We start from the raw sequence: 11,675 nt of genomic DNA, 5'->3' as shown, positions 1-11,675 counted from the left end.
AATTTTTATATGGTGTGAGGTATGGATTAATGTTTATGCTTTTAGCATATGGTTGTCTAATTTTTTCAGCATCATTTGTTTTTGGGTTTTTGTTTTTTTTTTTTTTTTCATATTTTTTGGCTGCACAGCTCTGTTTCGGAATCTTAGTTCCCCGACCAGGGATTGAACTCATGTCCCCTGCAGTGGAAGTGTGGAACCCTAACCACTGGTGTGTGTGTGTGCTTGGTTACTCAATCATGTCTGACTCTTTGCAACCCCATGAACTGTAGTCTACCAGACTTCTCTGTCCATGGGATTCTCTAGACAAGAATACTGGAGTGTGAGTAGCCATTCCCTTCTCCAGGGGTTCTTCCCAACCCAGGGATCAAACCCAAGTCTCCTGCTTTGCAGGCAGATTTTTTACCATCTGAACCACGATGGAAGCCCCTGGACTGCCAGGGAATTCCCTCAGCATCATTTGTTGAAAAGACTCTTCCCCATTAGATTGCCTTTACACCTTTTTGAAAATCAATTGTCACATATATATTGGTCTATTTTTGAACTCTATTCTGCTCTATTGATCTACTTATCTATCTTGATACCAATCCTTATAATTAATCTTGTCTTAATTACTATACACTTATAAAAAGTCTTGAAGTCAGGATAAAATCAGTTCCTTTTACCCCATTTTGGTTGGAAGTGGAGTGAGATTGATGAGTTTTAATCCAAGCTCTACCATTTAATATTAGTATGATTTCATACAAGTCAGTTAGCAATGTTTATTACTCGTTTACGTCCTTGTTTATTGTTAGAATTAATATTATAGTGCTTGGATTAAATGCTGATTATTATTAAGGGTCTGAACTGGAAAGATGGCCCTGGATCTAAAAGGTGCTAGAATGTCAGGGCAGTGCTGGGATGAATGAATTTAATGTGCTCATCAAGGACCTCCCACTGTCCTCAGTGTAGGACATGCTCCTGTCCTTTTTTTTCCTTTCTGTCTCTCTCTTTCTTTTTTTAAACATATAATTGATGTATAACACTGTCAAGTTCAAGACATAAGTTTGAAGTGTACAAGTGTTAGTTTGATACATTTACATATTGTATGATTACTGCAGTAGCATTACCTAACACCTCTATCACATCACATAAGTATTTCTTTTTTGTGTTGGGAACAGTTAAAATTTGGTCTCTTAGCAACTTTGAGGTTTATAAATATTATATCATTAACTATTAACATAATCATTATGTTGCATGTTAAATCCCCCAGATATATTTTTCTACTAGTTTTTAGTTTGTACCCATAAACAACATCTCTCCAGTCCCCCCAGCAGCAGCCAACAGCAGAACTGATCACTTTGCATTGAAACAACAGAAAGAATAACAAATAAAGGTGACAAGAAATTAAAACTGGTCAGAATCCCCAAGTTTAAAATAGTCATTCCACTATGTCAATAATTTCTATACAGCTTTGTTTAATTTTTATTTAGAAAAAAATTTTAATAGGAAAGAAGAGCATTCTACACCCAGGTTACAGTAGCCTTTTGGCCCGCTTGGCATGGCTTACTTCCACTCTCCTTTTTTTCAGCCTTTGCAATACCTGTACCTGCCAATCTCCAGGTGCCTCTAGTTATAGGTCAGCTCCACACAGAAGGGGAGGAGCTACTTCCCAGGGTCTGTTTCCAGCATTGCAGCCCCACATCCCAGCAACCAAACGTGCTGCCCACCTGGAGACCAAGGAGGACCTTGCCCACTTTGCTGTGTGCCATGTGAGTGCTCAGTCCAACAGGATGGCTGGTGCACTGGTGAAATTTTTATCTGTGGTTGGATTCAGTCTTATCTGTCTTAAAATGGTGAGTTCACCATTCTGACCTACCTGTAACTATCTGGGGGGGAGGGGGGTGAAGATACATTCAGTATCTTTCTCTTTTTTTGAAGGCTTTGGGGGTGGAGAGATAGAAATCAAAATACTTTGGGACCATACCAAGATTGTATATATTTGTGTGTTTGAAATTTAATGCAATTTACTAGTGAAAAGAAACAAGAATATCATTATGTTTTAAGGACAAAGGTTTCTAAAATATCTGTCAGCAACTACTGAACTAGTCACTAGGCAGATTCAGGAAGAAAAATGAAATAGTAATACGATCTGTCTCCAGCCTCTCAATTCTGTTTAGGATTGCTTTCTGGTAGATTTTAGTATTGGGAAATAGTTTGTGCAAATCGCTACTGTGTGTAGATTGGAAGATTGCTCACATTATGTGTAAACATGTTGTTCTAAGTGTATTACTGCTCTGATTTAGGTGTTATATTTCCTCAAATGGTGTTTTTCATTATAGTTCTAACTTTCTAAACTTTTCTTTTCAGGTTGCTTCAACAAAAACAGGTAACATTCCCTGAAATGCAAGTTTACCCTACCCATATTTCATTTTCATTTCCACTGTTAATTCTTATACTGCCCTAAAATAGAAACGCTATACCAAGAAAAATATTCAACATTTTTTGAGTACTCATATTGTGAGTGTAACTGGTAAGACAAATACATCAGTCAAACTTTAAAGATACATCCTCGTAAGATATTCATCTTGAGCTGTATAGAGTCATGCAGTCATAGATTTTTCTCAGACATAGTTGCCCATTAGTAAAATATTGCAATGATTATCATTCCAGTCAAAGAAACAAGAGTGAAGAGTGAAGAGCCTAATTTATGTTTTCTTATTTGTCTTCTAGGGAATTAGAGGAGAGAGCTAGAAACAGTTTTGATGAAAATTTCAAGATTCTCTACTTTAATAAAAAAGATTTTATACCTCTAATATCACATCCATAAAATATAAATAATGATAACCCAGAGCTAGAAAAAGTCTTTCTTTTAGAAGATTTTATCACCATTTTTCTTGAATAAATGACTGAAGGCAAGGATTATTTCTCTACAGGCTTCTCCTGGCTCATACATTCTAGAAATTTAAGTCCCTAAAATGGAAATTTATGTTCTGAGATTTAGATTATCTGAAGAAACCGTATTATATCAATTATATCACAAATAAACTCTCTTAGCAATTCAGTACAAGTAAGAACAGTTTTTATTTATTATTTTGTTCATTCCACAGAAACGGAAACGTAAATAAAGCAATTAAAATATGTGATAGAGATTTATGACTGAGCCATAAAAATCTGTGCTTATAAAATAGGTTTTAAAAAATTATTATATCATGCTTTATTCTTACTTATTGTTAAGACAACTTCAGGGCTGACTAGGAAGCTGTGAGAAGAACTATTTGGCCATAGATATGAAGTAGTTTTTAAAATAATAAGTGGCCTTTAAATGGATGAAATCCAGCTCTGCTGTCTCTTAGAGGGTCCCAGAACATCCAGACACACTGGGCCCTCAAAATGGGCCCCTTTTCAATCCCACTATCCACACTATTTGAGAGAAGGAATGGGACAGACTGAGATACTGATGATGCTGTCAATTGATTTATCCTGTCTTTTCAACAGATGCAAAGTGTTTTATTGATACTGCATAGAAGGTTTCATTTGGTGTGTGTGTATTTTGATTTTCTCTGGGCTCTTGGCATCAGCTACTTATCTGTGTCTGACCCCTGGGGCCAGCTGGGATAATTACGATCTCTGAGTTGGTAGAATGCACAAATGCTGAGACTCAAAGGGTTTCACTTTTGGTTGACTGCAAATCTAGGGAATAAATTTTTCTCTTTCATCGATGCAGTAAGTGGGCCAAATATAGAACCAAGGAAGAGTGAAGAACCACTGCTAATTTATGGAGACTTACACGTCCTACTCAATCTCTTATCTTTTAAGGGAAACATAGTACAGCGATGTTGATCTTTTTTCGTTGGCATTACTGGTCAGATGCTGCTCTAGACGCCATGTGTAAACGGGCTTTCTGTCTCTCCAGCCTGTGCCTACCCCAGACCCTCCAGAATCCCACCTCCTCTGGTAGCAACCCCCACCCCCATGGCAGTACCATGAGGCCTGGCTTTTCCAAACCCAAAATTTACTAGCCCTGGTTCATACACACACACACACACACACACACACACACACACAAACCCTTCCTACCTTTCGATGTGCCCTTACATTCACTATTTCACTTAATCTTTACTATCTTAAGATGCAGACATTTTACATTTCAAAGTAAACTCAAAGATGTAGGAATTATTAGTATTCTGTATATTCAAGACAGAAAACTGAGACTAGAAGAGGTATCACTTGCACATGTCGATGCATGCATGCTCAGTCGCTTCAGTTGTGTCCGACTCTTCGAGACCTTGTGGACTGTAGCCCGCCAGGCTCCTCTGTCCATGGGATTCTCCAGGCAAGAATACTGCAGTGGGTTGCCATGCTCCTCTCCAGTACACGTTCACAGAGAGAAGCAAATGGCAGAGCCAAGGCTCAAACCTAGTATTCTGGAATCTAAATCCTTTTCTATTTTCCTGCCATGAAACTCTGTGTTTCATCCTGCTGATACTGGCTTTATGTACTACTATGCTGGGAAACTCTGCCCCTCCCAGATTAATTCAATAGGACAAAGTTTATGGAGTCCTCAGGCTCCTTGACATGCCTGTCATGCCAGCCTTTTAGATGCCTTTCAAATGAACCACTCCATGAAGGCACTGTCACAACAAAGTCCGGTTTGGTTGTCAGTTGTCCAGGAAATATTGCAATGAGCAGGACTGGCTAACAGGAGATAAGATGAATAATGGGGTCAAAGGAAGAAGCAGAGGTTGAGAGATACCACAAAGGCAGAGGAAAGAAGGCAAAAGACTAGCCAAGGACAAGTAACTGGGGCGCAGAAAGGGGATGAGTGTGTGGGAGGAATGAATGTGAGACCCCTGCAGGGGCTTTCTATCCTGCAGGGGGTCGGGGACATAGGCGCTTCCTGCAGAGTCAGCTTCTGCTGGCAAATGGCTAAGATGAATCCCTGCAACTTCTCCCCAGGATATAAGCCATCAGAGTTTTCTTTTGATGGTGAAGGAGACAGTCCTGGGTGATGTTCAAGGAATGTCTGGCTAGTGCACAGTGGACTCTTTGTCCATTCTTGCAGCATGGTTATTTCTGAGATGCTGCCAAAGCCAGCTCTCTTGGCCTTGGGGACAGAAAGAGAAGGTTGTCTGTGTCATGCACAAGGCAATTTGGCAGGTGGGGGTCTGCTGGAGGGAGTTGATACTGGCAAGTCACACATCCACACTGTATTTACTCCTTCTCCTCTTTGTCCTTCTTCTCTTTGCCCTAGAGTTTTGTTCTGCCCTTTAGTTTTGAATTTGGCACACAGTGATCTTACCCAGCAAATCCAGTGTTGTTGTTGTTTAGTTGCTAAGTTGTGTTCGATTCCTTTGCGACCCCACGGACGGTAGCCCACCAGGCTCCTCTGTCCGTGGGATTTCCCAGGCATGAATACTTAAGTGAGTTGCCATTTCCTTCTCCAGGGGATTTTCCTGGATTAGGGATCTAACCTGCATCTCCTGCATTGGCAAGCAGATTCTTTACCAGTGAGCCACCAGGGAAGCCCACAATTGCAGTTCATTAAACATAAAACCCAGCAATTTTGGTTTGACCTCTTCTTCCACTTGGACCTCCTACACCTAGAGCATTTTTGTGTCCATGGAGTTTTGCAGAGTAGTCAATCTGATTGCCATCTTGTATCTCCTGCCCCATTCCCAAAGTATAGGAATGCCTAGTGTAAACTCATAACATAAGCATTCATCGCCTCCTGGCAAACCATGGCCAGGTCCAGATGAGGAGGGACCACAGCAACTCATTCTTATTCTGGGGCAGATATTTTGATAGAGAAGGAGAGAATAAAGTTTAATTTTAAATATTTTATATAGAAGAATCTGAAAATTGTTATACTCTGATAATACTAAAACAGTACAATTATGAAACATCTCAATTCTCCCTCCTTTTCCATTAGGTGAAATACCACTTGGGAAGTGTGCAAAGTGCATGAATGGAAATCACAGCTATGGCAGGGATGGGGGATGGAGGTGGGTCATCACTAGAGGCCGTGGAGCACAATTGTGGGGCAGGGAGGCGAGATTAGGGACAAAGCAGGCTGGGGATTCACAAGATGCCAAGTTGGAGTAGAATCCTCCAGAGAGAAGTCCTTCCCTTACTCTCTCCCTCCCCTCAGAGTTCTTTCTCAAAATTATTCCCCATTCTTACTTAACTGTTTTAAAAGTACAAAAAGAGGCAACTGGGAAAAACCTCTTTGAAATCCTATTCCTGAATGGGAACTTTGAGCTTTCTGACTCTCTTCTGAAAAGTAGTAGCTTTACCTTTTTTTTTTTTTTTTCCATCTTTCTTTTTTTTTTCTTGATCAGGAAAATAAGGGCAAAGTTTATGTCTGAAGGATGGCATGAGAATGACTTAGTTTGAAGAGTAAAATGAAGAAAGAAGTAATCTTTATAGGTACTCTAACTAATGTACATCTTCAAAATTTCTTTTAGCTCCCAAAATACCCACTATTGATCAGGCTTATTCAAAAATCAGCAACAGTATCACTGTGGAATGGGCTACAGTGCCAGGGGCCACCAGTTACCTCCTCACAGCCGAAGACGGGAACACTGTCATTGAGACCACGGTGGCCAATTCCCCAGGCACTGTGACTGGCCTGAAAGCTGCAACCTTGTACCAGATCACCATCAGATCCATCAGTCCTGCAGGGAGAAGCCAGGCATCACCTCCAAAACAGGCAAAGACAGGTAGCTAGATGCTCATCCTCTGCTGAGCAATTGCTTGTGACCTGAATCAATTGTACTGAGGCTGCAAATGCATGATGTAATTCTTTGTCTTGTGAGTGCTGATGATCGAGGGCCCAGAAGTGAAAGCCACCAAGTGACACTTTTTTTTTTTTTTAATTCAAATAACTGTGGAGGAGGTGGTATTTAAATTCCAGATGCTTTGGAAAATAAAACCCATTTTGGGGCTTTGTTAAAAAGCATCCCTGCTTTTAAAATCTCTGAAAAAGGGATTTCTGTTTTTAACCTCGGTTATCTATGAAGATATGATGGGCACGTAGGAGTGATTTTGCTGCTTTGACTTATTTAAAATAAAACCAGTTCAAGTTTGTCATCAGCATGACTTAAATTGGTTTGATGAAGTTATACCTTGGCATACTTCTGAAAGGTTGTGTGCACATTAAAATAGTATAAATTATCATTTCTCTTATTGATTTATTTTATGATTAAGAGGTTTTATCTAATTTCTTACCAACTTCCAGTTGAATTCTAATATTAGAATTTCTGTTCCCATTCCTCTGCTGTGTGTGTGTGCTAAGTCGCTTCAGTCGTGTCTGACTCTTTGTGACCCTGTGGACTGTAGCCTGCTAGGATCCTCTGTCCATGGGATTCTCCACACAAGAATACTGGAGTAGGTTGCCATATCCTCCTCCAGGAGATCTTTCCAACCCAGGGATTGAACCTACGTCTCTTATGTCTCCTGCATTGGCAGGCAGGTTCTCTACCACTAGCACCACCTGCCACTCTGAGTCATCTGCTGAGTCATCTGGAATTAATACACATTTAAATAACAAATATAACAACTCTGACATGAATCCTATTGCAAAGCAAATAATTTTTTCATAATATGGATAATCAAGCTCAAATTTTCTATTCCTAAATTTGAATTATCCTTGATCGCACTTACATAATGCAAATGGACATGTTCTTGTCTTTGCAGTACTGGCGGCACCTATTCTACAAGTAAGCTCTCCAAGTTCAGACTCTATTCTTGTGCAGTGGGAAGCTGTATATATGGCCATTGGATTCTCTGTGTCCATTATGCAAGCTAATGGTTTGGGTAGAATATGGAAAGAAAATACCACCAACACCTCCTTGACATTCACCAGTTTAGACTCCGGGACTCTCTACACCATAAAGGCCTATGCATGGAATGCCAATGGAACCCCTGGGGATGACTCCACCTGCAATCAGAGAACAAGTAAGGACTTCTCAGCTCAGCCCCATACATTTTCCTTTTTGATTAATGAGAAGGGCTGTGCACTGCAGCCAATGAGAGCAGCGATAAGTGATAAGTACAGAGCAGCTGGCAGCAGATATTTAAACTTATTATGAGCTTATTTATAGTGTGTTGGCAATTCCCCCCAAGTAGTTTCAATGCCCTCTGCATGTGTGAAGAAATGCTGCTCAGAGTACACAGAGCATGGTAACCCCATGTCTACCTCACCCCCACCGCCCCGTAGCTGATTGAGCATACGTGTTCAATATCACACAGCAGGAAACAATTCTTGTTAGGCTTTCCAGTTACCTCTTGTCCCTTCCTAGGTTTAGACCAAGAGTATAGACAAAAAGAATTGGGCCAAATAAGGATTTATTCAGCAGACATTTAATGAGTGTGTCCAAATTTTGAGGTGGTATTACCCTAGAGACATAGCAGCAAGCAAAATAAACTTCCTGTTATGATGAGAATTTTAAACTTCCTGATGTGGTGAGAAATGATATTTCAGACGTATTTCCCAAAGCCCTCTCTGTAGGCCTGAGGCCAACACGGGGCTTCCCACTACCTCTCCTCCAGCTGTAGGCCGAGAAGCTGGAGCACGGTGTGTGTTCTCACCATCACCATCCCAGGGAGACCAACCAGGGCCTCCTACTCCATGATAACTGGAAGCCCAAACTGAGGTGCGGCTATGAGCCCAACGAATAAGAGGGAGAGAGAGGGAAGGGGGGAGATTTTCCCTTCTCTTGAGACAGCGTGAGCCATCCTCTGACAATGAAGCCTGTTATTGAGTCTCCAAGTCATGTCTGACTCTTTTGCAAACTCATGAACTGTAGCCCATCCAATCTCCTCTGTCCATGGGACTTCCCAGGCAAGAATACTGGAGTGAGTGGCCGTTTCCTCCTCTAGGGGGTCTTCCCAACCCAGGGATTGAACCCTCATTTCCTGCATTGACAGATGGATTCTTTTATCACTGAGCCAGCCAGCAGGGAAGTCCACAATGAAGCCTAATAGATGCCAGACTCACCAATCAGATTAACTCTTTCATCTCTTGAGGATGTCCAAGGAAAAGGCAGAAAGAAAACCGAAATGTCCTCTCCAACAGTGCCTAAGTTTGAAGGGCAGTGAAAGTTGCCTTGTCTCTGAGCCAAGGCTGAAATGTAGGGAGAAGAGAAGGGTTTGCCTTTTATAATACTTCTCTAGGAAGGAATTATAACAAGGTGACCCTAAGGCGATTCATGATGGGCCTGGTGAGTTAGAATGTCTATGATAAACCAGTCTCCCCTGGGCCTCTTCCAAGGCATTCACTCATTCTTTCCTTCCACAGACATTTACTGAGGGCCTGCTATATGCTGAGCATCGTTAGCTGATGAGCATACAAAATCAAATAAGGCATGATTGCTACACCCGAAGAATTGATTGTGTCCCAGGAGGGGCCAATGTGTAAATAATGGTTACATTTCTGGGTAACAGGTTCTTTGATGGAAAGATGCACAGGCACAGGGGGGCTTCCCTGGTGGCTCAGATGGTAAGGAATCTGCCTGCAATGCAGAAGACCTGGGTTCGACCCCTGGGTTGGAAAGATTCCCTGGAGAAAGGAATGACAACCCATTCCAGTATTCTTGCCTGGGAAATTCCATGGATAGAGGTGCTTGGTGGGCTGTAGTCCATGGGGTCACAGGGAGTCAGACATGACTGAGTGACTAACACTAACTAACAGGCACAGGGTGGCACAGGGGAGCATCTACATCAGGCTGGGGAACAGGGAGAGCCATCTCCTAAAGATGACTGGTCTCTTAAAGCCTTCCTCTTCACTTGTTTCCCTATGTTTTAAAAAGTTTTAGAGACTTTAGACCTAGATTCTGTATTAGTTTGCTAGGGCTGCCACAACAAAGTACCACAAACTAGGTGATACAGAAGTTTATTATCTCATGGCTCTGGAGTGCATAGGAGTCTGAAATCAAGGAATTGGCAGGATTGGTTCCTTCTGAGGACTGTGAGGAAATGGTATGTTCAGGCCCTTCTCCTTGGCTTGTAGACGGTCATCTTTGTGTTCACATGGCATTCTCCCTGTATGTGTATGTCTGTGTCCAAATTTTATCTTCTTTAAAAATTTGTTTATTTATTTATTTATTTTTGGTTGCTCCGGGTCTTTGTTGCTTCATGCAGGGTTTTTTCAGCTGTGGCAAGTGGGGGCTATTGTTTGTCACAGTGTGTGGGCTCTCTTTCTCATCGCAATGGCTTCTCTTACTGTGGAGCACGGGCTCTAGAGCACACAGGTTTCAGTAGTTGTGGTACTCATTGGCAGGTGGACTCTCAACCACTGGACCCCCAGGGACATCCCAAACTTTCTCTTATAAGGTTTTCAGTCATATTGGGTTAGGATCAACCTAATGATCTCAACTGATTACACTTGCTAGGACCTTATTTCCAAATGGGATCACCTTCTGGAGTACTAGGGGTGAAGACTTTGACATATGTCTTTTTGGTGCTTCCCATGCCCCACGTGGGAGAATCAGATTGTCCTAAAATACTGCAGATGACCACTACCAGCCTTGGGCCCAGCATTACCCCAGGGTAGATCTGCGTCTGCAGATGAGCTGACCATATAGCAGAAGAGGGGGCCTCTCAAGATGGCCTGCAGGGGAAACATGGCTCGTGTCTGCCTTGCAGAGGACGAGCTGAGTCCCAGTTTCCTCACACAGAGCCTTTCCTGTTTAATCCCACATCCCCCACCCCACCATATGTGTCTGAAGGGTGCTAGCCTCTGCACATAGCTGTTCTCTAAGGTCTGTGGATGAGATGGTTGGATGGCATCACTGACTCAATGGACATGAGTCTGAGTAAACTCCGGGAGTTGGTGATGGACAGGGAGGCCTGGCATGCTGCAGTCCATGGGGTTGCAAAGAGTTGGGCATGACTGAGCAACTGAACTGAACTGAAGGTTTGTGAGGTGGGCCTTATTATAGCACAGATTCCAGAGGACTGAGGCCAACTTTTCTCCTTCCCAGCCCAGGAGAACACTCCTCAAGCTTTTTTAAGAGGACAACCCTGAGGAAAGGAAGGCCTACTTTTAATATCGTAGAGGAAATTGTTTTGGAGACAATAAAAAACTGACTTCCTGTGTGGTCATCACACTTGACACTTCCCTTCCTTCCCTTTGGTTTAGAATGAAAGGAAGTCTGCTTTTCTTTTAACAACAGGGACCTAAAAGCTCTTACATGTCTTAGCATGTATCAAAAGTAAAGAAGAAATGCTGCTGAAGCTAATCTAACTTTATCAATCTATAATAGAATACTTTATCTACATCTTAATGACATACCCACTTGGCTCTCCTAGCCCATCATATTTATAATTTCATTTAATTACTTCAATCACTTATCAGATTGTGTGTTCACTCATTCACACATTCAAAATATGTTGATTGAGACTTCCCTGGTGGTCCAGTGGCTAAGTGGTCTTAGCCACTAGGAGCCATTGGGAACTCTATGTTCCCAATACAATGGGGCCAGGTTCGATCCCTGGTCAGGAAACTAGATCCCACACACCACAGCTAAGACCTGGCATAGCCAAATAAATTAATTACAAAAGACTCAAAATATGTTTACTCAGCACTTATATGTGCTAGGGACTGATATTAGATAAATTTTACACATTAAAAAATAACAGAAAGATTAAATAACCTGGCAAAGTCATAGCTAGTTCCGAGTTTGCATCGTTAATGG

At 41.8% G+C, this 11,675-nt stretch overlaps 1 protein-coding gene across 1 annotated transcript in view; it reads left to right on the top strand.

The window, feature by feature from the left end:
- The first annotated feature begins 1,769 nt into the window (after nucleotides 1-1,769).
- The window catches only part of FNDC7 (fibronectin type III domain containing 7), a 29,163-nt gene continuing 19,257 nt past the window's right edge, over nucleotides 1,770-11,675 (top strand). Inside the window, exons 1-4 of the mRNA XM_068966490.1 lie at nucleotides 1,770-1,832; nucleotides 2,347-2,365; nucleotides 6,444-6,698; nucleotides 7,675-7,935. Of these exons, the coding sequence (XP_068822591.1) occupies nucleotides 1,770-1,832; nucleotides 2,347-2,365; nucleotides 6,444-6,698; nucleotides 7,675-7,935 (598 nt within the window). The remainder of the gene's footprint in view (nucleotides 1,833-2,346; nucleotides 2,366-6,443; nucleotides 6,699-7,674; nucleotides 7,936-11,675) is intronic.

Source organism: Capricornis sumatraensis, chromosome 2, assembly GCF_032405125.1.
Source record: "Capricornis sumatraensis isolate serow.1 chromosome 2, serow.2, whole genome shotgun sequence".
NCBI lineage: Eukaryota > Metazoa > Chordata > Mammalia > Artiodactyla > Bovidae > Capricornis > Capricornis sumatraensis.
Note: the sequence above shows the minus strand (reverse complement) of the source record. Positions and strands in the feature narration are given on the sequence as shown.